Consider the following 25,524-nt stretch of genomic DNA (forward strand, 5'->3'; position numbering starts at 1 on the left):
ATAAAACCAACATTTATATACTACTTTACAAAGCACTTTCACATACTTCATATCACTAAACTCCGTGGAGTAAACAGAGCAGGTGTTATCACCATTTATAGAAAAGAAAACTGAGGCTGAGTGGTTAAGTATCCTCCTCAAGGTCACAGGACCTGAAGGTAGTAGTCATAGCCACAATGGGGGAAGGGCAGAGGACTCCATCATAAACGCCTGCTCTCTGCAACCAGTGTAGATTTGCGTTCCCTTCACTAAAATTTCATTTCACCAGAGAACCACCACAAAAAAAAAATGCTGTTTTAAATATAAAGTTAAAACTTAAATTGCATCGATCCAGGAAATGGCTGAATAAACTACGGTCTACCCAAACTATGGAAAGTGAGGCAGTTCTTCAAAATGAGTTAACACATCACATACTAAAACTGAAAAAGTACACTAGTACTTGTTAAAACAAAGGCAATCGAGTCCACGCATACGTAAAGTACTTTAAAAGACCCAGAAGTACACACACCAAACACAAAGTAGTTGTCATCTTTGGAGACAGGGGTTGGTAATCAAAAACTAGTCATCTCTGTGATGTTTTAATTTTTACAAAGAAAATATATGACTTCACTGTCTTAAAAATTAATTTAAAATTTTCAACTAACCTGTGGGTCAAACAAGGTCATTTTTCTGCTCTAAAAAACTACGCATCTGTAAAGGAAGTGGGGGCCCCCTCTAAAGGAGAAGACAAAATACAAACACAAAAACAGTTCGACCCTGTTAAAACAATAAACTATCACAAAACGTTCCTTTGAAAAAGCGGTAACTTAGGGTTTTCCCTTATTCCTATCTGGTCTCCTTTGCTGTGATAAGACGAGCAATAAGCAAACTATCGACTAGCAGAGGACAGAGCAGGCTCCTCCTAGAGAGATTTAGTCGTTTGAGTTCAGCAAGGGAGGATCCACAAAGGAGCTGAATTTTGAGGGAAATGAGAGGTGACTTGGCAGAGAGATGCGGGCGGATTAGTCCAGATGGGAATATGTCTCGGAGGTGGACATACGGAGTTAGTCAGAGCAGGAGACAGCAAGAGAACTGAAGTAAAGTCCTGGCAGAGGAGAGGATTCCTTTGGATGTGGGAGTTGAGACAGGGAGCTCGACCGCGCTGCCGTTCGGTTTACCTGGCTGAGAACCCGGCCCTCGTTGTGGTCAAACAATGGAGGCGTCCGGCGGCGGCGGCGGCGTTCTGCGCCGGGTGCGCGAGGGGCTCATCACCTGCGGAGGATGCTCGTCGGGCTCCGGCGGGGCGCGAGGCGCTCTGAAACACACAACAGCGCCCCATGCATGCAGCGAGGCTTCGCCGCCGCGCCGACTCCCCGCTCCCACGGCGCGGCCATTACCGCCTCTCCCGGGACCCGCCTGGAAAGGCTCCAAGGCGCGGCTTCCCTCGCTCCCGAAGCTGGGCTGCTCCCCCTTCCTCCGGCTGCAACAACAATGGAGCCCGGCTCGGGAGTCCGGCTCCCGCGGGGCCCCGCCGGGCCTCGCCCCCGCCGCTGCCCGGCCGGCGCCGCGCAGCCGGCCGCCATCTGTGACCCCCGCGCCCCGCGCCCGGCACTGCGGGCCCACGACGGCTGGCGGAGGCCCGAGGCCAGGCTGCCCTCGGCGCGGCCTGCCCGGGGGCCGCGGGCCGCCCGGACGCGCGAGCGGCGCCCACCCTCCCCGCCCAGGCCCCGGCGCCGGCCGGCCCGAGGCCCACCCCAAGTGATGGGTTGTTTTCCTTTTCTTTAACGCACTCATCCCCCTCCCCGCCCCGAGCCCGCTCCCCTTCTCCCCCGCATCCCCGCCGGGGTCCAGAAAAGAAAGGCAGAGGCTGCAGCCCGGCCGCCCGAGAACTCACTCCAAGTGAGGGGCTGAGGCGCCCCAGGCCGCGGGCTCCGCGCACCCACCCGCCCTCTCGCTCGCTCTCCTCAAGGGACACCTCACAGGTGCGCCTCCGAGCCGCGCGCGCGCGCGCTCCGCACACCGACGCCGCCGGGGCACAGCGCGCGTGCGCACGCACGCGGCCGGCGCGCCCCGGGGGAGTGGGGCCGCACGCATGCGCGCCGCCCGGGCCTCGCCCCCGCCCCCCGGCCCCCGCCTCGGCGTCCGCCCCGCGGCCGCCCGCGCGCGCGCTCCCCCCACTCCCAGGCGCGCCCCGGGCTGCCCCACCCCCGCCAGCCGAGGGCCAGGCGCGCGCGCGCGCGCGCCCGCGCCCGCTCGCCACTCGCCCCTCCTTCGCGCCCCGCCCGGGCGCGCGTTGCCCAGGGCAACCGCAGTGCGGCCGCACCTGAGCTGTGCGCCTGCGTCCCACCGGCAGACCCTCCCTCCCTCCCTCCCCTCCGTCCGTGCCCCTGCCCAGCCACCGCGGCGGGAGCGGGGCGGCGCCGCCCGCCCCGCGAAGTGAGTATCGATCGGCCTGCGCCGCCCCTCCCCGCAGACACAGACCCGCCGCCGCGCCGGCGCCTCGGCTGTCCGCCGGGTCAGCGCGGCCCGGCCTCGCCGCCCCGGCGCCCGCTCCCAGCGTGCACCGCGGCGAGCGCTCGGGTGGGAGCCGGCGAGATGCGCCGGGCGGGCGGCGCCCACTGACCTCGCTCGGCGGCCGGGCCGGGGCAGGGCCGGAGCCGGAGCCAGCCCCGCCCGCCGCCCCGCCCCGCCCATGGGCCGCCGGCCCCCGCTGCCGCCCGCCGGGAGGACCGCGCCGAGGGGGGGAGCCGCCTGAAAGACCGCGACGGCCGCGCCCGCAGGTGAGGCGGGGCCCGGGGTGTGACCGAGTCCTGCCCCGCTCACCTGGCGGTACCTGCGGGGAGGCTCTGTGGGCGGCGGGAGCACCTGTCGGGACAGGAATTCCTTTCGATGATTTTTAAAGCCCTCACTGCAGGGGAAGGGGGTCCCCCCGGTCCCACCCCCAGAGGTTCGTGGGTGGGGAAGGGTGTGCCCTTTCGGAAACTCGGGAGGAAAACAAAAGTGCTGGAAAGGAGGGCAAAAGTGAGGCGCAGCGACCCTCGCGCCGGCTGCCCGCAGGGTCTTCCAGCCCGTTATGCGGAGGGGGATGCCCTTTGCCAGGGCTCCGGTCCAGGGTGCGGGCCGTCCGCACCGCGCACCCAAGCCAATCCGATGGGCAGGAGAGGCCAGCCCCGGGGTGGGATTGTAGGGTGAGGGATCCGCATTGCAGGTGCACCAGGAGCGCCCGAGGGCCTGGCCCTGCTTTGTCTGGGATGCTGTGGGGAGGAGGCCGTGTGAATCCACATCGCCTTTTTAAGTGCGTTTTACCACCCTTTGGACGTTAGAGAACGTCCCCGATAAGTTGCATTGTCTCCTGCCTGATAACCCTTTACGTAAGTACTCTACAGCCCTTTCCTAAAGCTTTGATGGGGGCTTCAGTTTACCCTAAATAACAATTTGCTTGTGATTCATGAAATTGAGCATAATGCACATATGCAGCAGAGCTCCAGGCTTGGGTACAGAGCTGCCGTCAGCTACAGTGAGTTGCTACTCCAGTTTATCTAAAACGTTTTCATGCTGACCTGTATTGTTTAATTTCGAGCTTTGACATTTAGTAGTATCATCTATTCCGATAATGAAAACGAGGTGGCCTAAGAGGAAAGATCATGCTCTGTAATTAAGTTGCAGTAATCGGTTTTATAACAAAATCCAAGCTACCAGGCTGTAATACTTGAATGTTATACATTTCCAGAAACCTACCTGTAAGAGTGTTAAAGCTAGAATTACCGTTTTTAAAAGACCTTTAAGTTTGAAATTTATTTAAAAGCATTGCTATTGTTTTATTAAATGATTTTTTTTTTTTTCTGCACAGTCAAGAATTGGCCTGCATTTTCTTGCCGTTGAATTTAAGGAAAAAGGTGTTAACATTTAAAGTGATTTTTAACTCCAGAGATGTTTTGAATTTATGTATTTCTTTTGGCTGAATGTTCATCTTACATGAAACATTTTTGGAAGAAGATTTTAAGACTTGTGATGTATATATATTATATATGTGTGTGATTACATATACATACACACTACTGAAAACCTTAAAATAGTTATTATTTCTGTGCATCGTGTTATACTCAGTAAATTAAATTTAGGTGTGTTTAAAATCTAAAGTAGAGAACAATTATTTGTATCAGATTTTTACTGTGGCACATACATCAATCTAACAAACAGGTTGCTTGGAAATCAGATGTTTTTATTTTTAAAAACAAGTGAATCCTTTTATAATAGATCATTTGGACTCTTAACTCCTGTTATTCGTTAGGTAAATTCATTTTATCTTCATTATTTAATTGGTGAAGTGAACTTGCAACAATACTGATGTTAACTTGATGCTTTTAAGAAATACTTGTTTTTATATTATAAAGCATTTTCTTATATTTCTGGCAAGAAAATACATGGGCCTTTTTTCTCCAATCTGGGACAAGGTCAGCCATAAAAAATTCCTAGTACGTAGGGATACACGCGTTTATTAGCTAAGGTTAATTTTATCTGCTGCATTGAATACCCATAAAGCGCAGCCACTAGGTACCTTTATGTATTTCACAAATGAGAGTGCAGTATATGTTGGGCTCAGATTGGCGTAGCCCGGACTGGTTAGGTAGGTGCCGGTAACGACACCAGTTTTCATGTCTCTAGCTTTATTGTTAAAATCTGCAGAAAGGTTTGAGCAAGGAAGGGATTGTACCCTAATTGTCTTCGGATATTTAACGTCTGACATGCAGCAAAGGGTTTTATGGATTTAGAGTAATTTCCGAGTACAGAAGCGGACGAGTAATGCTTATAGGACAGATTTCTCTTTGACATAAAAGCAAAAGTTGCTTTTGATGAGAACCTCCAACTGTGGGAAGAAGGAGCTGCTCTTTCCCTGTGGAGTTTCCGGATAAGCCGGTTCCCCGATGGGCAGGAATGGTGTCCGGGTAGCAAGCACCCGGCTGTGGCTGAAGCCTTCTGAGGTGGGGAGGGACGGCCTCAGGGCTCCAGTGGAACTGCGTTAGAGGGCATTGGGGTTCTTTTTCATTTCTTACGCTGCTTCTACAGTCATGGGCATAATAACATCCCCAGACACCAGCGTGAACCCGGGGAAGGTTTTCACTAAGGCAGAGGTCAGCCCGTTAATCAGGGGGTTCTCATCCTACTTTGTATGGGCCCTCACAGATAATAAAACACTCTCATTCAATGTTTTGTTTAAAAAGACTCTTTTTAAATGATACATGTATTTTCTATAATAAACGTTTAATCAAGAGGAAAAGAATCCTTTGTTACGAAGGCAAACAGGTTTTTTTTTTTTTAAAGCTCTTTAAAAATGGGATGAAGTCTGTCATTCTTTGATAGCAGGTTGTGAAGATGAAGAAACTTTTTTCTTAGCTGAAATTATTTCTTAAAAGATATAGATTGAGAGCTGCTTCTTGTGCTTGCTCTGCATTTTAGTTTCTGTTTATTTCATTACTCAAACATGACTCAAATTTCACAGCAAAAAGTCCAGTCATATCCACCTACAGTAAGTTGCATTGGACTTTTTTCCAGTACGTCTGGAAAATATATGTTGTGTTTAAATATATGTTGGCAGCCGAAGGTAAAACAGAGCTGGGGAGAAGCAGAATTACAGCACACTGAAAGGATTAGTGACTTGGAGCCTTGTGTTTGGAGAAGAAAGAGATGTGTCCTGTTTGTGCTAAGCCAGGCTTGGGAATGGTACTCCATCAGCGATGATGCTGCATCCTTTACAACACAGGTTAGGCTGCTGACTGCCAATAACAACACATGCGGTGTGCGGGTCGGTGGGGTTAGGACCCCTTCTGGGCCCGAGAAGCCCAGCAGAGTTTCCTGTGAGCACCAGAGCACCCAGGAACTGCTCTCTGCACACGACTGAAGTGGCGCATAATGGTCACGAGGCCCACGGAGTTAAACAGCATCTGACCTCCCCCAATTCGGAAGAAGTTAGAGGGAGAAAAACAATTCTGAATACATGTACTTAAGTTTTTAAAAACCCTTTTAAAAATACTTCCTCTCTTTTGTTCTTTAGCAAATGAGTTTGTCTCATGCTTTTGTGCCAGTTGCCCACGACCCAAATTTGAGTGTGATCCTTTAAATTAGACAAAGACACTTTGAACAAGTTTGAACAAGAAACACATTATTTTTTATACTATACGCATGAAGGGAAAAATATCAAGTTCTCATAAGTATTTACTCCTTCAGGAAAACACACACACACACACACACTCTCTCTCTCTCTCTCTCTCTCTCTCTCTCTCTCTCTCTCTCTCCTGTAACTATTACGAACGACCAGGACAAGTTTTCAAGTAAGGCAGCCAGTTAGAAAGCAGCCTTTTTAGAGGTTAAAGGTTACGTTTTACTGCTCCCCGCCACAATCTCTGAGGGCACATATGTCTTAAAAGACTTCTTTGTTAATCGGAGAACAGGAGTTTATATTTTTATGCAAGTCTCAACACCAGAGAGCAGACTAAGATTGAGCTTACAACAAAGGAGAGAAAAAAGTTGGAAGAACACTTGTAATAAATGGAATCGGAGGCTTATAAAATACTCCACTGCTGTAATTTTCCTCTTCATTGCCTCTTTGGAAACACTTAAGATGTTAAATTTAGATTTTTAGAAGATTTGTTATCTTTTTCTCTTCACATTTCCTTCCCAATCTATTTTAAATGCACTCTATGGCCTTCTCATTTACTGTATAGCAAGAGGGTTTATAAGGCATTCTTTTAAGCCCACTTTCTTATGTAACAGTGCTTGTGCATTGCTGCTACATAAAAATTATAACTCTCAGTGTTATTGAAATATTGCTTTCCTTAAAGTTGGACATTTACCTACAAATGAGAGTCATACTGTGAAAGGGCCAACTTTGGTATAACGCGGGTATAAAGACACCGGTTCCTCAACCTGTCATAGCATAATAATCCAGGATGGCCCTGTTTGTCTGTTAGTTTCTAATCTGATTTTCTAATGATGAACCAGTGCAGGAGGTTAGGCTCATGCCATGCCCCAAACACCGAAGGAGGCTTTTAACCCCTCTGTCAAAGCGTCACACATACCAACTCAGGTGAATGGCACTGCTGTCATTTCTTTCTCAGTGGCTTCTGGCATGTGGCAGATCCAGTTTTTAGAAATATTTGTCTTGCACATTGATAATAAAGGTTTGTCGTGTTGTTTTTCACTTTTATGTTCCCGCAGACAAGAATATAGGGCTTCTAGGGATGGCCCGTCGTTTTCAAGGAGGGGTCGGTCTCTGTCTCCAATAGTGAATCCTCTTGACCTTTGATTCAGTCCTGGTGACCAGCCCAGAAGGTTCCGGTGGAAGCTGAGAGCTCACTGACGTGGGCGATGGCGCTGGGTCGGGGGAGGGGGACCGGGCTTTTCTGACGAGGAGGAAGGACACGTAATCCTCCTTGGCCTCTGCTCTGTGCGATGGGTTTCAAGAGAGGGATTTGTTCCCAACAGGAAAGCAGTCAAGTCGTCCATTTTTGACCAAAAGAGGTTTATCAGCATGGGAAGGCTGTGGCGTTAGGACCTGGTCCAGAGGCGAGCACAGCCAGACCCGATTGTGTGAGGGCAAAGGCCGGTCTTAAGGGGGAGACAAAATAAAAATCTAAGTCAGAATGAAGCCAGAGGTGAGAGACCTTCTTGGAGACAGCTGGGTTCAGCGCTGTTGGGCGGTGCCCTCATGTCTCACCGGTGGTCGTAGGGTGGAGCTCGGAGCAGTTTGGGACGGACCGTCGCCGTTCTAGAATGCCACGTTGCGTGCCGCCAGCCAGCAGGCTGCGGTCAGAGGACAGTGCGTTTCCAGGGAGGCCCCGGGAGGCCCGTGCAGGGCACGGCACGTCTGACACTCTGGCCGATCGCAGATGGTCCGTTAACACCCGGGCCTTCGAGGAAAACCGAGTGAAGCTGGAGGTGGTTAGCAGCGAAGGCCAGTGTCGTCCATGCAGAAAGGTGGACGTGATTTTGTGGACCGTGGAACCCAAGTGTGAACCTAGTGACCAGGCTTCTCACACCTATGAGTGAATGTCGGTGCTTCCCGGTGACAGAGCACAGCTTCACCTGCTTTCAATATTAATACCTGTAATAGAGGAGGCGGGTAACCAGAAGTCTCACGTGCCTCCTCAGTGCTAAAGTAATCAGGACACGGTCCCTGCCCGCCGGGGTGCGCACGGCTCCTGTGGGGGACAGGCTCCGGGCGCTGGGGTGGGTGAGCCATCCCAGCTCCCCCCGCCCCCCGGCCTGTTCCGGGTGCGGATGCCACGAGGGTTTAATTCCGTGTTGCTTTCCGTGCGCTTTGGTGGCGGAGTCCCACATCCCCAGATGAACCGTGAGTGCAGGGCTGCGTCTGCAGCCCGTCGGAGCCTATGACGGCCTGATCTTTGCACTCCAGGTGCATGTTTAAGGGGACGCCGGTCACCCTGCCTGTCGTAACAGGCTCGCAAACGGCAGGAGGTGAGACGCGGCCCACACAGATGCTGAGCTCCGCCGCAGGCTCGTTCTCTCGGCGACGCGAGCGGTTCCCAGGCTCTCAGCAGCCATGAGCAGCGCGCTCTGTGACTGGGGAATTCTAAAATGAAACTGTCGTCCTTCAGATCGAATAAAGTCAGCTTTGCAGACACCCCGCTGCATTGTCCTCGTTCTCATTCTATCACGGACCAGGAAAAGCAGCATCAAAGCTCGGCACGGACGTTTCCTGAACGTCTACGTTTCTGACCTCCACTGACAAGTTCTTAAAGCATGAACCGAGCCCCTGGTCTCATGTGACACAGCCACATGTAGGCTTCGATGCTGTGCCGCAGCTTCAGCACTGAATTCACACGGTTACCAAATGACTTTTCCGGGTGCGGATTGAGAGGATCCCCGAAGGCGAGCGTGAACTAGCTGCCTCCCCTCCTCGACCTTGTTCTCATGGCAGTCAGAAATATTCCCACGTCCTCTCACGTCCAGCCAGGACAGCGTGTTCCCATGGGGGCAGAGTGGGAGTCAGAGCAGAGATCCGGCGAGGTCGCCTCTAATTTCCACCTGTAGAGAACCCTTTCTTAAAGGACCAGCTCTGGGAGGCGTTCATTCTTCCAGGTGCTGGTGACAGCCGGGAGCAGAACAGGCCTCCTGCTCCTGGAGATGACACCCTGGTGACGTCGGGAAGGCACGTGGCTCAGTTTAGATAGTGATAACTGCTCGGGAGACGTGAAACGGGATAGCGTGACCTTGGCGGTTAGAATAAAACTTGTTATTCCTGGAGTGCGAGGTGAGGACGGACCACAGCAGACTCCGGGATGATGTGTCTGGGAGCCGAGGAGACACATCTGGGTGACTCCACATAGGAACCGCAGTAATAGTAGCAAACAGTTCTAGGCACAGTTCTAAATGCTTTACATCCGTGCTGCCCAGTATGGTGGCCCCTCACCACGTGGGGCTATTTACATTTTAATTGATTCAAATTAAATAAAATGAAAATTTTGGTTTCTCAGACACACCAGCTACGTTTCAAGTGCTCAGTGTGGCTAGTGGCTACTTTATTAGCAGAAGAATAGAATATCCCATCATCGAAGTAAGTTCCATTGGGTAAACTCATTTTCAGTCTTCACTACAACCCTAACAAAGCAGGTACAATTTTCCCATTTTACAGAAAAAGTGAGGCACAGGGAGTGAGGTACACGTGACTTGCCCGACGCTGGACCCAGAGCCTGAGGGTCAATCCCAGCCCTGCTATCTCGCTGTAGCTCATGTGAATGCAGCTCATCCGTATGGTCCCCTTTCGACTGGGCTGCAGCCGACGGAGAAGGCCGCGCTTCCGCAGAATCTTGTCACTGGATGCCTTAAGATTCAGCTGAAAGCCTGAGCCAAAGCTTGGATCTTTTCTGATGGAAAGTGTAGGCCGCGTTAGCACAGTTTCCCCCTCAAAAAGAGAAGGGAAGAGGGAGCTACCGAGCACCAGGAAAAGACCAAGTCTGTGTGCGATCCCAACAAGGCCAACAGGCTAAGCTCTCTGCGCCTCAGTTTCCCAGTGTGTCAAGTCGCGCAGACAGTGTCTACCCCTTCGGGCTGATGCGAGGATCTGATAAGGCACGGAAGGCACTCGGCATAGCACCTAGCACGCAGCACGCTGGGTCAGTGGCGACCGTGTCATTGTCACAGCAGCGTTGCTGCTCCGTTCTGTAATGGCCATACGGAGATGGAACGTTCCAGAGCACAGTGAACAACCGGAACCGGCACCTCCCAGAGCTGCCATAAGACCTTCTGGTTGCAAACACCACAGGCTGTGAACCCTGACAAGCACTTCGGGATGGGTGCAGAGGGCCTTGGAAAGAGATGGGCATTTAGCACCTGCACTTGGCAGTGATAAACCTAAGCAAGTGTCTTCCTCCTCTGAGCTTTTAGTTCCTTAAAAAATGGGCATAATCATACCTATCTTGCATGATTGTTTCAAAACTTGATTATCTCGGAGCCTGGCACAGACACTTGGTAATCATAGGCACGATTAACGATTTTTATGAATGATATCTAGCTCTTCATGATTAAAAACTGCTTGTGAGTCTTTTCTTGCCCAGATGCCGTAGATTGACCCAGAGGCTGCGTTAGGGCAGAGCTGGGAGCGACGGGGCAGATTATCGTCCCTGGCAGTGGTGACACGAGCCCAAAAAGCATCGTGTGGCGTGCCCGTCTCTCCTGTTCCACTGAGTTCGAAAGTACTGCACACTCCCCCCCAACCAGCAAGGAGAGCGTCCGCCCCGTGTGGGCCGAGGTGACCATCCCGCCGTTACAAAACCTGGGAAGAGAAATTCCGCAGGCTGCCAGCTGACCACGACTTCACAGAGTCAGACCGGCCAGAAGGAGCCGGAACACCCACCCTAAGGATTTGGGGCTTCAAATGGAAAATCTGGGCCTTCTAAGCCAAGATGGCTGCGGCGCCCACATGGGGTGCATCGGGTGCTTGTCATTAAACACATCGAAATAAAAGTGGCCCTGAGTGTCACAAGCCAAGGGTCATAATGCCGTCGCGAGAGATCGAGGTCACGGAAGAGGAAAACAGAGGCAGTGTACAAATGGAAAACGTGACCGAAGTGCAGATAAAAACAGTGACCTTTCCCCAGGAAAGGTTAGAACATGAAGGCTGAATTGCCTTCCAGTCTTCGAAAACTCCTGAGTAGAAAATACAGCTGTTCACATCGCCCAGCTTCTCTCCCTCAGCTGACCGATAATCCGTGGAATACACTCGTCCTATCTCTCACTGTGCTTTTCTTGGCTTGTTTTCATTGCTTTCCGCTGGGTAATGTATCAATGGCTCATTTATCTAGTATCCAGATTTGGTTGCCAGGACAGGCTCTCTCAAACGACACGCGTAGCATCCACGTGTCTTGCCTCATTCTCGCACTTAGCAGCTTCGTCTGGATCTCGACATTGCTCGTCCATTTTAAATGACAGACCTTAATGGATCAGTATTTGGTGGGGAGTTTTTCTGAAGAACTGGAATATAGGATTCTGGGAATTCTCTCATTTCCTGACCTAATAAAGCATCATTGTGAGTGGAAAGAACTTTATGGGAGTCAGCCTGAAATATCAGTAAAATGTGCCTGATCTGTTCTGCACAGCACAGGAAGCTCTCGGAAAGGAAACTTTTAAACAAGTGAGCAATCTATGTCGGATCCGTAAGCTCACTACATGGAGAATCAAAGGGTCAAGCAGCCTTCAGTGGACATGCCGAAGCCATCAGAGTTACAGGAAATGAAGATCTAGGTAAATGCCTTTTTCCGAGAATAGGTTTATCTTCTTTTTAAAATACCGGTACTCAAACTGTTACTCCATAGAAATAAATGTCCAATAAAAGCAAATATTGGATTAGTCATCACCGGAGAATACATAATTATGAAAATTAAATGCCCAGCCATAGCAACTTTACTCACTGAATTAACTATTGTTAGACTATTTTAATAATTTCAAAGATCTCGAATGTCCTCCCTGTTTAAACTCTTCTGAAATAACCGTTTTGTGGACGAGCAAGTCAGAGGAGGCAACACGTTCCTGCTTGATGGCCTGGCCAAACAATAACGCCATCCAGGACAACGTGGCCGGGGCCAGGCAGAGCACTTTCGACAGTCACCTCAGAGCACACCATAAAGGGTTAGCTTGAGATCTTCTGTTAGTACTAATGAAACAACTATTTTCCTTTACTCTAAGCAATAAAGTATGGCTAAGTTAAAATGAATAGAACTTCAGTTAATCATACCTTTTCTTCCTTAAAATTTATAATATAATTAGGCCCACAAAATAGATAAAAGAAGCTCTATTAAATCAGTTGAAATGGCCCAGCTGCTTGGCAGACCATAGAGAGATTTTTAAAGCAAGCGAGCATGTTTTCTGAGCCTAGGAAATACAATTTAGATGGTGCTCATCAAGCACTAAGATTTATCTCCTGCTTGATTAGTGAAAAGGCAATTTGGCATTTGGGTCACATTATCTTTTAGTTATCAACCAGTAGACAGTTAAAATCTGCAGCAGACACAGTTCAATGTAGAAATGGAAGGAAACAGTAATCAAATATGACCTGCCTCGAAATAGAGGAAAATATCACTAGGTGGAATGATTCGCGTGGTGAGCTGTGAGGTTTGTCCGTCCCTAAATTGGTGGCTCAGGATCATCTTGGTAAGTGATAAGCTTGTTAGAAGTTGACAAGCAGCATCTCTATTTCGTGGTAAATGCTTTCAGCTCCAGCTTATGAAGCTAGGCTGTTTGGGTGATCGCTGGAGGGCGGTCACCCTGCAGGTGGCAGGAGGACGCAGGGAGGGCGGGAAGGGCCAAGCAGAGCCACCACAGCCCCACCTTTTCTGGAAGACTTCCACTCTGCAGTACAAAGGCCTGAGCTGACTGCTCTGGAGTCACGCCTGGACTTCAAAGCCCTCCTGGGCAGGAGCTGGGGTGCTGGTGCCCCGGCCTCCTGCCGTGGGGATGGGTCCTGCCACAGGGTGTGGGCTTTCTGGCTGTTAAGTCAGCCAGTTTGCCGGGAGGCCGGGGGGCCCTGGCGGAAGGCACCACGTGACTGCAGGCCATGAGAGCACATGCATTGCCCACCTGGACCTGCACAGCCCACTTAGGGACACGTTTAGTCTCAAACACAGACCCGCTCCCTGGGACACTTTCACAGAGGGGCCGAGCCCCGACCGGCGCAGACACCTGACGTGGTTTTGAGGTAGAAGCCCTTCCAGTACGAGGCAACCAAACCGGAGAAACACAGGTAGTGACTCCATCACCCAGGCCCCCAGGGCCCGCCAGCTCCGGACAGCCACGTGTCATGTTTCCATGTCCAGCTGCACCCTACCCAGTCACGTCTGTCACGCCTCTGATGTCAGCCCGCGCATCCCTTCAGAGGGAGACGGCTGTCGGCGTCTTGTGTTTTGTGATGGAAAATGTCAGTTACAGGAATGCGTGATGCGTGTGGGTCGGGAGGCACTCGAGTGCTCGCTGTGATTAGTTTCTGTATGTCGTGGGGACACTAAATTGTTGCTTTTGTAAAAACTGCCTTCCCGTTAATTCTTCTTGGTTCCGGTAAAGCAGTCACAACCCTAGCAACCCGAGACTGCCTTGGAACAATATAATTAAAACATGATGCTGCTTTGCTAGCGGAGAGTTAGTGATTATCTTTTTAAAGAGAAATCGCTTTATAATTTTTTTCCAACTATAAATATGTGTTCATCAAAGCTTTAGGTCGTACCGAAATAGAATTTTTAAAAAGTAAAGAAATCGCCCACCATTCCCCATCTCAGATCAATGCTTTTAACACTTTGTTATATGCCTTCTAGATTTTTTATTTATTTGTATATTAAAAAGTGTGCTCTTTTGCTTTGTAATGGTGGACCTTCTTACCAAATGATTGCTGAATGCTTCCGCTTTCTTGAAGTGACATCCTTTTTTTTGGTGCCCTAACTCGCGGCGGTTCTCAGATAACACACTAGTTGAATTTCTTAAATACATGTACACATGGAAATTGTAGGGTCCTGCAGCTTTAAACGGTTTCTTTATCCAGGAGAGTCGTGAGTTTAGCATAACGTCAGTGTTCGTTTTCAGAGACGGTAAATTTCCTTTCTTCTAAAAGCAAGTTATTTTAGATTGAGAGTTGATGGCCTAATTAGCCTTGGACCTTTTTAGCTTCTCGTAAAGTACTATAGATTGTTTCAGAGCAAGAAGTAGGTTTTACTGTCCCTCAGGGCACCTTGTTCTGCCTCACTTCCCTGGCTGGCTCCTCTCCAGTGAAAATGGAAGACATAGGCCTGCAGAAAATGCTTCGGTTTGCTTTTATGTTTCCCTCTTTGGGAGTGACTGGAATATCCACTAGCTCATTTCCACCCTTAGGCGACGTTCAGGAAGTACCCTCGTGTAGGACGGAGTAAGCAACGTGGACGTATGTCACATAACTCTCGACCAGTATTTACCTGAAATAATATAGCTAACAGTTATTGAGCACTTACTGAATGCCGGATACCACGAGTGATTGCATTTAGCACTTAAAACAACCCTGTGAGTTAGATATTATGATTTAGGTGACAAGATTTAACCTCAAACGTAGTCTGACACCTCAGGGGTGTCCGTTCTGCGCTCTCTTACCCCACCGTGTTGAGAACATCTTTGAGGCCCCACGTCTCAGCTCGACGTGAGGGTGCGTTGGCACAGCGGACCTGAAGGTCTCTCCTCGCTCGGCGTTTTCCGAGCCCGTGAGTCTGCTCGGCAAACCGCCTCCCCCCGGGAGTCACCCGTTCTCTTACGGTTCATCACCACACCTGCTGCCGGCCTTTTCTCGATGGCAGTGCTTCAGCGGTGGGACGCCAGAGCAGCACAGAGGGGTCCCACGAGAAAGCCACAGAGGTCCTCGCGCACACGCTGTCCAGCGCCCGGCAGTGCCCGTCGGGCCGGCCGAAGACGCGCAGAGGGCCGCGGGACTCCAGCTCCGATGGCTCGCGGCGTGGGAGCACCCCGTGTGGATGGGCCATCACTTAGACGACGAGGATCCGAAACGGCCCGTTAGAACTGATGCACGGCTACCGCGTGCGCACCGCTGCGCTATTCTCTCAGATACTAAAATTGTTACCCTATTTCCACAGGCTCTGTGTGGGACGGAGAGATGAGTCTGCTTTTGATCGCACAGCAGCAAAGAAACTGCCCATTTTTAAGTGGCGAGAGCCCGTCCTAGCAGAGCTGTTCCATTTCCTTAGCGAGGAAGCGGGTCCAGGGTCCTGTGCGGGACAGCTCGCGGCGCGGCGGGGAAGGACGGGTGTGGCCGTGTCCACATCGGCGCTGCCACGGCACGTCCCGGAGGCTGCAGCCTGGTTCTCGAGCCCGCCGCTCAGCACCACCCGTGACGTGCGAGGCCACATGTGACAGATGGAGGCTGGCGGGGCGGGGCCGGTCTGCCGAGAGCGTCCCAGGCCGAGGGCACAGGCGTGCAGAAGCCCCAGGTTGGGAGCGGTGTGGCAGACGCGAGGGGCAGAGAGGACGGCTGTGCTAATGGGGCACATCGGCGGGAGGGACCCCAGGCTGGCGAGAGCCCCTGGGAATGAGGGGCTGGACTCCAGGAGCACCGGAGGCCGTGTGCCTGGGAGAGCCGTTAGGAAGAAAGGTGTGAGCCTGGAGGGGAGGCCTGAGTCTGCGGCTCCCTCCCGCTGCGACAGAGCTGCCCCGGACTGGTGACTGCTGTTGCCCAGGACATCTCGGTGGTGACGCAACCCAGCCTTCGACAGGAGGACAGTGAGTGTGGCCCGGGCTCTCGCATTGGGCACCCCGGGATCCCGAGGGTCGGGACACACGTGCAGCGCGGTGGCACCTTGCCCTTCGCCCTGGCGCAGCCTCACAAAGGCCCAGGAAGCCCCGCCGTCCCCCGACGCCCTGGAAAACGCCGTTGGCGTCAGCGACCCGCAGGCAGTGTCGGCCGCTCTGGACGCTTGGGCAGTGCCTGTTCAGTTGTCACCGTCTCACCCGGAGTGTGGGGAGCGGGGCACCCTGCCTCCGGGGCAGCGGCGCCCCAGGCCCGTCGCGTCGCCCTGGTGGGGATCATCGCCCTGGCGGGGAGCGCTGTGCTGGGGACTCCGGCCTGCGCCGCGCCCATTCTCCTCGGCTTCAGAGCCCTGGGGAGCGGGCGGCCCCGGTTTGGAAAGCATCTGGATTCCGCGTGAAGTCGACGCCGACCCCGGCCTCCAGCTCCTCGCCCACCGACCCGAGGGCCAGGCGCGCAGGCTCGGAGGCGGGAGTCCTTGATTTACGTTTCCTCCCTTCTCGGGAGGCTACGGCTGCTCTTCCTCAGGTGGCCTGCGTGATGGGCGAGCACTCTTCGTACAGGCCGTGGTGGCCCATAAATCAAATGATGTCACCGCTTACACATGAATGCCTGAAAGAGAGGGAAGGACATTGCTTTTGATTTAGGATGAGAAGTGGACTTGAGCTGCTGACAGGCCGTTTGTCCCCACGCCGCTGCAGAGCAGACTCGGTGAGGCCGGGTCCTCATACCTCCCCGAGAACCTTCTCTGGGCGCACATCATCGGGAGGAGATGGTGTTGATGTTTCTCTCCGTCCTGGGAGGCCGGCTCGGCCACGTCCCCCTCTCCGCGGACTTTGGAACGGAAAGCCATTGCCAAGTGTTAATTTTCTGAACATACAGAGTGAACAGAAAATTAACCTAGAGAACTTGCCATAGGAAAAACGTGTATAAGTGGCTTAATGTCCAAGTCACAATGAAGGTCACCTGTCCGGCCAGTCCTCTACCTTTGAGATGTCCATCCCACTGTTTCTGAAGTTCTTTGGGGAGAAAAACTGGCAGAGCCGTGTACATTCATGGTTGTGGGGCTGGAAGTGACAGTCACTGGGAGGGAGTCCCGTTCCTGCAGCTTTGGGCAGCACCCCAGGGGGAGAGGAGGGTCAGGGTCCAGGCCGCGCCGCCTTTGGCTGAGCAAATCACTGTAAAATTGCTAATGGCTCCCAGCGACGCTGAGAAGTAAAACTAGATTGCCTCAAGACAGGACGTCACGACAGAGGAGCCACAGTGGATAGGACGTGCCCGTGTGACACAGCGCGGCGCTTGGCAAGCTGTGCTCTGCGATGCGCCCGCCCGCCCTGGGTCACGCCCAGCTGAGATGGGCGAATGCCTTCACTCGAGCAGGACGCGCCGTTCGTCCGTCCATCGGGGAGGCCTGCGTCTTTACCCTCGTCGTCCACACTGACCCTCTCAGGGAAGGTTGGGACACTGCTCCGTGTCTCTGAGTCCCTCAGTGTCTTAGAGATTTGGAATTAAGCCCCTGGTGGCCGATGCCATTTCTTCCTCCAGATGACCTACATCTCTCAGCTGCATCCCCTTGGCCTAAACAGGACGTTTCTGTGCCTTTGTTCATGTCAGCTTACGGGAAGGGTGGAGCCATCACAGTCATTAACCGTCCTCAGTAGCTGAGGATAAGAAGCTAAAATGTCACCTTTTTTTAAGCAGCAACAGCGGCAGCAGCTCTCAGTTCTCAGGAAATCTTGATCTCATTAAGGTTTTGAGCTGATGGGAAAATAACTTAGTGACCTGGAGACCATTTGGAGATGTGACTTGTGTCCTGGGACCTAAGAGGAACTGTCCTGTTCATGTATACGCAACACCTGGAGGGCGCCCCGCGCAAGTGAGGACGGCCTCGTCTGGGACTTTTAAGTCGACGGTGTGAATGAAGGGGAAAGAATGCCAAGTGAAATGTCACAGGCTCGAAAACCGTCGTCCTCCAGCTCTCGACTCGGGAGCTCCAGACAGAGCCATCGAAGCCCGTCATGCTGTCCCCACCGCCTGTGACAGTGGGAAGCTTCTAGGCATGTTTTTATTTCTGTCCTTATGACAGCAAATTAACAATTACAGATTGAGCACAATTCAAAGTCACCGACTCACTGAGGCCGTTACAGTGTGAATCCTTACTTAAATCGTAAGTTCGTTACCAATAAAATTGAATACCTCGCTGGCCGGAACGGGGTGGCTGCCGAGCTTAGTTTTCTCCCTTCGCGCCCCTGTGGACATGACAGAAGCATTTGGCCTGCCTGTAAATTAGGCAGAAAGCCCGTGAACAAAGGCCCTTCACCCCTGAAGCTGCCGCACGCACACTCGGCAGACCGGCCCACTGGTGACCGTGCTGACCACGGGGCCCTGTGTGCCAGCACCATGCAAGGGCTTGGGGAACAGCGGAGATCAAGCCTGAAGTGTGCACGGCGGTGGGGACCGACTCACGCTTAGGTGCCATCGCAGACGGCGAAGGGCCAGGAGCGCACACCCTCGCCCAGTCTGGGGCCAGCACCTCTGGGAGGAAGTGACCTTATGCCAGGACCTGAGGTGGGCAAGAGGAGACCCGAGAGCAGTGCCCTGGGCAGAGACGCCCGCGAGGAGGGCCGAGGGGGAACACCTGGAGGCGAGCCGCAGGTGAGGCGCTGCGGGCAGAAGGGCCCGTGACTGGCTGCGTGAACCCGCTTGGTTCTCGGGTGTGAGACCACTGGAGGCTTTTAGTCTCCCGTGTTTTTAAGTCGCTCTTGCTGTGATGTGGAGAACGGGGTGAGGAAGCGGGAGAGAGCGGAGGAGACGGCGGTTTAGGGGTAGGGGTGGGGGAGAGCAGATGGATTTGAGGCTGCTTTTCCAAGTCGGGTCTCCAGCCTGCGGTGCGCCACGGGCTGGGAATGGGGACAGGCAGAGTGCACAGCGGGCGGGTGTGATGCTCGTCCCGAGGGGGCGAGACGCCATCCTAGGCCTGTTCTCCTGTCATTCTAGACCCTCGGGGTTGTGGGTCAAATTGAAACTGCCCCTTCTCTTCCTTGGCCAGCCCCTGACATACGGGCTCTGCTTGTGTCCATTAGCCGACAGAATCACAGATTTGGGCCTTTCCTTTTAAAGTCAGTGGCAAGGCATCTCCTCTGGGGTGGCCGCTTCCAGAGCCCATCACAGACCCCAGGAATTAATGTCCCAGGTGCGAAACCGATGCCGGAGCCGACAACTCGGCCCCGCTGAGCGGGAGTCGGTGGGTGCCAGCTCCCCCCAAGGGAGGCTGTCGGCGCTCAGACGTTCTCTCCGTGGACGCGCTGTGGCGTGGTTGGCCCGTTAAGGCCCCCATCGTCCTCCCAAGGCCACGTGCTGGCCGGACAGCAAGGATCGCAGGAACCCGTGGCTCCCGCCAGTCAGGAGCCTCTGGCCCCACGGCCGTAGGAGGCGTTTGTGGTCACCGAGGAGGCACGATTTGGGGGGCAGCACCTTTCCTGCTCCGATGTTTGATGGAAACTGCCCGCCGTCACCTGAGCCATTCGGCCCGGGCAAGTCCACCATCCCGGACACGATCACTGCCGTTCACGCAGCCTGCTTCTTCCCGCCGGGTTTGGAGTTTGTTTCCCGTCTTCTGACCGCGAGCTGCACCGTGACAGCCACCCCCACGGCCACCTCTTTTCACACGGGAGTAATTACCTCCCTAGCAACGAAACTTCCATCGGAAAGATGATAAGCCCTAGGGCTGCAGACCCCGCGAACGCGCCCGCCCCAGACGGCCGTTCCCTCCGAGCCGCCGCGTCCCAGGCCAGCTCTTCCCCGACGGGCGCCTGTTCCCCTTCACCCTGTTCCTCCCGGACTTGTCGCGCTCACTCCCTTCCTCAGGCCACGTCTGCTATGCTGCGTTCTTCCCTGCGTCACTTCCCTTCCCTCGGAGCCGGTGGCCTGAGGCGGTCGTGGACGCTCTCTGTGGGAAGGAAAGTGTGTGTCCTGAGCGCCAGCCGTGAACTGTCATGTGCTCCGGAGCTGGGGTGTGGCCATGTCGCTGGTCTCACAGGTAACAGAGTGCCTGGTGTTCCCCCAGCAAGGTGACAGTGCCAGGGTGTGCCGTCTCCGGAGCCGTCCTGCAGACGTGCCACAGCGCGGCAGCCTCGGAGAAGTGGCGTTTCCTCGCCTCGGCTGGGGGTCTGCATGAATAACTGCACTTGGAGAATTGTTTCCAGACAGGCAGTCTCCGCTGCCCCTTGCGTGATTCAGGGCGTCTCGAATTACTGTGGTGCCTCTTCCAGGAAGACCAGTCGGCTTCAGCGCCTTTCTCCAGTTACAGTAAAGGAGGGTCTGAGGCTCTGATGAACAGCTGATGACAGATGCCCGAGGCCGCAGTGGAACAGGGGGCAGGGTTCGGGGACAGGCTCCAGGCTCCTACACTCACCGTGTGGCCCTATGAGATGGTTCTCGAGAGGTTCCCAAGAAGGACTGGGGGGCTTGTGTCTGTGAACTCGGGGGTCTTCCCTGAGTCCTGCCCACCTCTCCCCACAACCCCTCCCTTACGCCAGGTCTAGACACTGTCTCGAGAACATATTCACGCCATGTGCCCGGCGCTCGGTTTTCCGGTCATGGTCTGTTGAAGTTAGGTGGCCTGTGGAGAGGCCAGGATTTGGGGCCAGGGAGCCCTGGAATTGATGTGTCCCCTCTGTCTCTGGAGCCAGGCCTCACGCTGCCCGTGACCCCACAAAGCAAGGAGGGCAGTGAGCAGGCAGCGTCCTCTTCCCCGTGACCGTCGTCGTCGGGAACAGCGACCAAGGTCTGTGTTTCCCACAGGCCATCTGGATGTCACCATGGCAGCCACAAACCTGGAGAACCAGCTGCAGAGCGCGCAGAAGAATCTCTTGTTCCTGCAGCGGGAACACGCCAGCACTCTCAAGGGCCTGCACGCCGAGATCCGGCGACTGCAGCGGCACTGCACAGGTACCGGGGCGCCAAGCCGGGGCGGGGGGCGGGGCCGGGGGGCCGTTCAGACCCGGGCTGGTGCCCAGCCGAGCCAGAGGGGCGTGTCGCTCTGCCGTGGCTAGCCCGTGACACCGCAGTGAGAGTACGCCCCTAATCCCCTCTGCCTGATGGACACGTACCAGGCAGAAGGCTGTAAAGCCATTTCTTGGCATGCTGAGGACTTGAAAGATCGAAATGCAGTAAGAATTTACAATGCATTTTGGAACCGATGACCAAACATAAAAGCAAGCTGCTTGCTAATTGTGGATGTCGGGATATGTTTCGGGGAATAGGAGGCCCCCCGCAAACCCTAGCAAGGACAGTGGCCGCTCAGTTTCTTCTGCTCCCGTGCGTGCCTCTCACCTGCTCTGTCCGGGCAGGACCCTCTGCCTGAGTGAGGCAGTCATTCTGCATTTTCAGAGGCTTTTGAAGGGCACCGTAACCCACAGAATTAACATCTTTGGTTTTCTTTTTAGATTTAACATATGAGCTGACACTCAAAAGTTCAGAACAGACAGGTAAGAGCTTCCCCCTCAAAGGTCTGCGACGACGCGTTCCCTGCTGTGTACGTGTCGGCACCACGTTCGCTGGTCGGTCACACACAGGAGAAAACGCATCTGCCGTGAAGAGCTGCGCGTGGGGCCAGGGGGCCAGGGCCGCCGGGGGAGTTCGGAGCCCTGGGTGCCACCGGGGGCCGGCGGAGCCATGAGCGCTTGTTTCCTTCCAGCTGACACGTTCGGAATGCCTCGCGCGTGCTCTCCTGGCTCTCCGCTTTTCTGTGACGAACATGCGCTCCTTTTGTAATCAAGAAATAGCGTGATTTAAAGCAGAAAGAAAGAGGAGACGGGTCCCACCTCCCGCGTCCCTCCCGCGTAGCACGGGACCCGGCACAGGGCAGCTGCTCGCTGAATGTGCGCTGAGTGATCAGGTTGCTCGGTAGCTCCCCAAGGGTGCTGAGCGGCTTTCTCCGGACTCTAGTCCCAGAAACACCCCCCTACCCCCGACCACAATCCCCAGGGATCAGCTGGTGGCAGAAGGGAAGGAAAGCTGCAGGGCCTCTGTGGCCGGTTACAAAGAGCCTGCTCCCCAAACGGGTTCAGGAAGTGCAGGGTCCGCATCTGAGTCGAGGTGGCTTTTTGCAGGTAGGCCTCGCGTGGCAGTCAGCACTCGCGAGGACGCCCCGTCCCTTGTCATCCCACAAGGCTCAATGCACTGCCAAGCACTGAGGTTCCCACTGTGTCACCCACATCACGGTCTCCTAAGTGCGTTTCAGGAGCCCACCCTCAGGGGACCCACCGTGGAAGACACCAGGCACCACCCACCACCCACAGCCCCTAGGCCAGACACCAGGCCTCCAGGGATTCGGGAGAACAGGTCAACTCTAGTCAGAGAGCCCCAGCCCACAGCCCTGCCATCCGTGTCACAGAAATCGGGGCATCCTCACTTCCTGCTCCCTCTGGGCCGAGGCTAGTCTGTCTCCGTCCTGAGCCCCAAGGCCATCCTCAGCTGCAGGGACCGTGCCAGTGACTGGCAGGACTGTCGTGGTGACGGTGTGAAAGCAGGTGGTGCTCGCGGGGCGTCTGCCCTCCCCCGCGGTGGAGGTCACTGCCGTCCAGGGGCGTCCGCCCTCCCCCGCGGTGGAGGTCACTGCCGTCCAGTGGCGCACAAAGAACTCAGGCGCCTGGGTGGGGAACGGGCGCCTCAATTCCTGACCTGGAGGTTTGACTTCACCGTTGCGGGTAGGGGGAGGGGAACCTGGGAATCTGCTTAAAGTGCCCCCGTGGCTGACTGCTCCGGGGGCTTGGGGAATAGTGCCTCAGGTGACACGGAGTCACCGCTGTCACAGCCAGTGTCCGTGCAGCTTTCACAGGGGAAGACGGAAACGTCTAGAAAGGCTGTGTGCAGAGAGGGCGCGGTGGAGCTTGCCCCAGAAGCGAGGAAGATCAGCAAAGAGCAGCTCTAGTGCCTGGGGGAGGTGGGGTCGGGCACACGCGCAGCCCCAGGGGCCCTGAACCTCCGGCCCAGCGAACTCTGGTCCATAGCCCTGGATTCCGGCCGCCTCTCCGCCCCGAGGTTGGGCAGCGCGTCACCATCTCCGAACCTGGGCCCTCATCTGAGCGGTGCCCACGCACACAGGTGCCCACCTGGCCACCCGGGCCTCCTGCCTCCGTGGACCGCACGCAGCTGCCCTGGTAGATCCCACAGCCCGGCCGGGGGCTGAGGGCGCACGGTGCAGCGGGAGCAGGTGGCAGGCAGGGCAGGCCCAGGGCTGCGCTGGGCCCTGGCCAGTCACGGGTGCCGCGCACTGAGAGACGAGAGGGGGCTGTCGGGAGCGCGACAGCCTGCCATCCTGTCTCCTCTGCACCTTCAGAGCTTCGGTGCGTTGGATGGAGAGTGTTTACACTCGTCTTTCTCGGCAGTGCCCTGAACGGAGCCGGCATTTAATAAACGTCACCTGAGCAGACAAGCTGCTACCGGTTTAATCCTAAGTATCCGGCGAGGTCGAAAACTCTGAAATTGCCCGTTTTAGCTTCGGCGTTTTTAAATTTGGAGACATTCTTTAATACGGTCAACCAGAGAACCGAGAGCTGGCCGGGCCTCAGTGGCCCCCGGTCTCCCACCCTGTACTGAGGGGAGAGGCCCCGGAGGTGGGGTCCCGCCCGGGGTAGGACCGGCCGCTGGCCCCGCAGTGGGAGCGGGAACCCTCCCAGGTCTTCCTGCCCACCCGCCCCCCGGTGGGCTCGTAACCTGGTCCCCCCTTGTCCTTCTAGGAGACGGGTCTTCTAGAAGCAGCGAACTCAAGAAGAGATGTGAGGAACTGGAAGCTCAGCTGAAAGCCAAGGAGAAGGAGACCCAGGAGCTGCTGAAGGAGCTGGAGCAGAAGGACGCGGCGGTCGCCGTGCTGGAGAGCACGGCCAGGGAGCGGGAGAAGAAGTACCTGGAGGAGCTGAAGGTCAAGAGCCACAAGCTGAGCCTGCTGTCCGGCGAGCTGGAGCAGCGCGCCGGCACCATCGCCTACCTGACCTCCCAGCTGCACGCCGCCAAGAGGAAGCTGCTCAGCTCCAGCGGCACCTCGGACGGCAGCCCGTCCGGGAGCCCGGTGCTGGCCAGCTACAAGCCAGCCCCGCCCAGGGACAAGCTGCCCGAGACGCCCCGCCGCCGGATGAAAAAGAGCCTGTCTGCCCCGCTGCACCCCGAATTCGAGGAGGTCTACAGATTCGGGGCCGAGAGCCGGAAACTACTTTTGCGGGAACCGGTGGATGCCATGCCCGACCCCACCCCGTTCCTGCTGGCCAGGGAGTCGGCCGAGGTCCACGTCATCAAGGAGAGGCCCCTGGTCATCCCCCCCATCGCGTCCGACCGCGGCGCGAGCGAGCAGCACAGCCCGGCCCGCGAGAAGCCGCACAAGGCGCACGTGGGCGTGGCGCACTGCATCCCGCGCACCAGCCCGCCGCAGGCCCCACCCGCCGTAGAGACGCTGGCGGTCGACCAGGTGAACGCCGGCAAGGTCGTCAGGAAGCACTCAGGGACGGACAGAACTGTGTGACGCCCGCCCGGGCGCCCTCGCCCCCACCCCCCGCCCCCACCCCCGCTGTCCACGCACTGTGACCACCGCTGGAAAGTCGTCCACACCTTTTTTTTTTTTTTTTTTTTTTAGTTTTCATGCATGCCAAACTTTTTTCAGACCCGTCAACAGATAATCCTCCTCCTGCTCCACTAGCTCTCTCGCTGACACCACCGTGGCCGCGTGGCCGGACGCCTGTGCCGAATGGCTTGCTCCCGACCCCACGCTGCCAGCACCGACGTCAATGAACTCACAACGCCACACGCCGAATTGCAAAGCCGGAGCCGCGCACACCCGCCGCACACCCGCCTTGACCCCGGCCCTCCGGTTGCAGGGCGGCCTGTGGGGAGCAGCCCCCGTTCCGCCCGGCCTACCTTTCCCCGGGAGGCACCCCCGCCGAGCAACTGTACGTGTATGTCACAGGAACTAAATAAGATGACATTATTCCTCATGTCACCACAACCGGAATGTGTGTTCATATTTTTTTGTTGGTTTTATCCACAATGTTCAAAATCCCAACAAACTTTATTTTCTGAACCTGCCTTCTTTCTGTTTTGTGTCTTTTATTAAATCACCCGAGGGCGGGCCTGGGAGGGGACCAGATTGGGCAGAGGAAGAGCACCCCCCATAACTACTGCATTCTCACCTTTGGCGTGCGGGGACTCATTTCCAGAAAAAGGGGTCCCCTGTTACCTCTCACTGCCCAGGGCTCTCCCTTAGAACGCTCTGCGCGTCCGAGGTTCTGGCAAACGCGACCTTGGCCCCCGCTATGTCCTGCTGCCGCTCAGCTCAGCCCCCCACCTTGCAGAGTAAAGCCCCTGCTTACCTCCAGCGGGGCCTGGCCAGGGCTCCAGGCTCACCCCGCGGTGCACAGAAGGGAGGGGCGCCCAGGAGCCACCGGTCCTAGGGACAGTAAGTGGCGCCCGACCCCACACAGACCCAGGCAGGGTGGGCAGGCGCTCGTGCAGGAATTAAACACCAAGCTCGAGGGCCTCGCCCCCACGTCCACAGGCTGGAGGGTTCAGGAAGTGGGTCGGGAGGCAGTGGGTGGCCGTGGCCATCTCTGCTCTAGGCTGGCATCAGCAGCCCACGGAAGAGGCCGCAGCCTGGGCCGTCTGCCCCACACCTCGACCGACAGCTCCAGCCCCAGAGCGGCATCCGCTGAAACAGACTGATTGTCGGTCACGCCTTTGAAGTTTACATTAGGGTGCCCAGCTGTGCCAGT

The 25,524-nt window shown here is 55.2% G+C and overlaps 2 protein-coding genes across 17 annotated transcripts in view; one reads left to right on the forward strand and one right to left on the reverse strand.

Moving 5' to 3' along the window:
- LOC120616009 (uncharacterized) overlaps positions 1–2,688 on the reverse strand; it is a 35,391-nt gene extending 32,703 nt beyond the window's left edge. For 6 of the 14 annotated variants that reach the window (XR_005656430.1, XR_005656425.1, XR_005656428.1 and 3 more), the window contains exons 1-2: positions 1,874–2,031; positions 1,158–1,294 (exon numbers count right to left, since the gene is read on the reverse strand). Coding sequence is in view for 3 of the 14 variants with exons in the window: in XM_039879262.1 (XP_039735196.1) it covers positions 1,158–1,294; positions 2,461–2,673 (350 nt within the window). In the remaining 11 variants the exon portion in view is untranslated. Of the gene's footprint in view, positions 1–1,157; positions 1,295–1,873; positions 2,036–2,460 lie in introns of those variants that run through there. The other 8 variants (XM_039879262.1, XM_039879260.1, XM_039879263.1 and 5 more) reach the window with 5 other exon arrangements.
- On the forward strand, positions 2,324–24,390 carry CCDC92 (coiled-coil domain containing 92). 3 transcript variants are annotated; one of them, XM_039879256.1, is made up of 4 exons: positions 2,324–2,415; positions 20,567–20,713; positions 21,211–21,252; positions 23,506–24,390. In XM_039879256.1, exons 2-4 carry the CDS (start codon positions 20,584–20,586, stop codon positions 24,279–24,281), a joined length of 948 nt encoding a protein of 315 aa, XP_039735190.1. In that variant the 5' UTR covers positions 2,324–2,415; positions 20,567–20,583; the 3' UTR covers positions 24,282–24,390. The 3 variants fall into 3 exon arrangements, with proteins under 3 accessions (XP_039735190.1, XP_039735188.1, XP_039735189.1); XM_039879254.1 differs by lacking the exon at positions 2,324–2,415 and adding an exon at positions 2,654–2,759; XM_039879255.1 differs by lacking the exon at positions 2,324–2,415 and adding an exon at positions 10,984–11,739.
- The last annotated feature ends 1,134 nt before the right edge of the window (positions 24,391–25,524 follow it).

Source organism: Pteropus medius, unplaced genomic scaffold, assembly GCF_902729225.1.
Source record: "Pteropus medius unplaced genomic scaffold, Ma_sr-lr_union100, whole genome shotgun sequence".
In the NCBI taxonomy this organism is placed as follows: Eukaryota; Metazoa; Chordata; class Mammalia; order Chiroptera; family Pteropodidae; genus Pteropus; species Pteropus medius.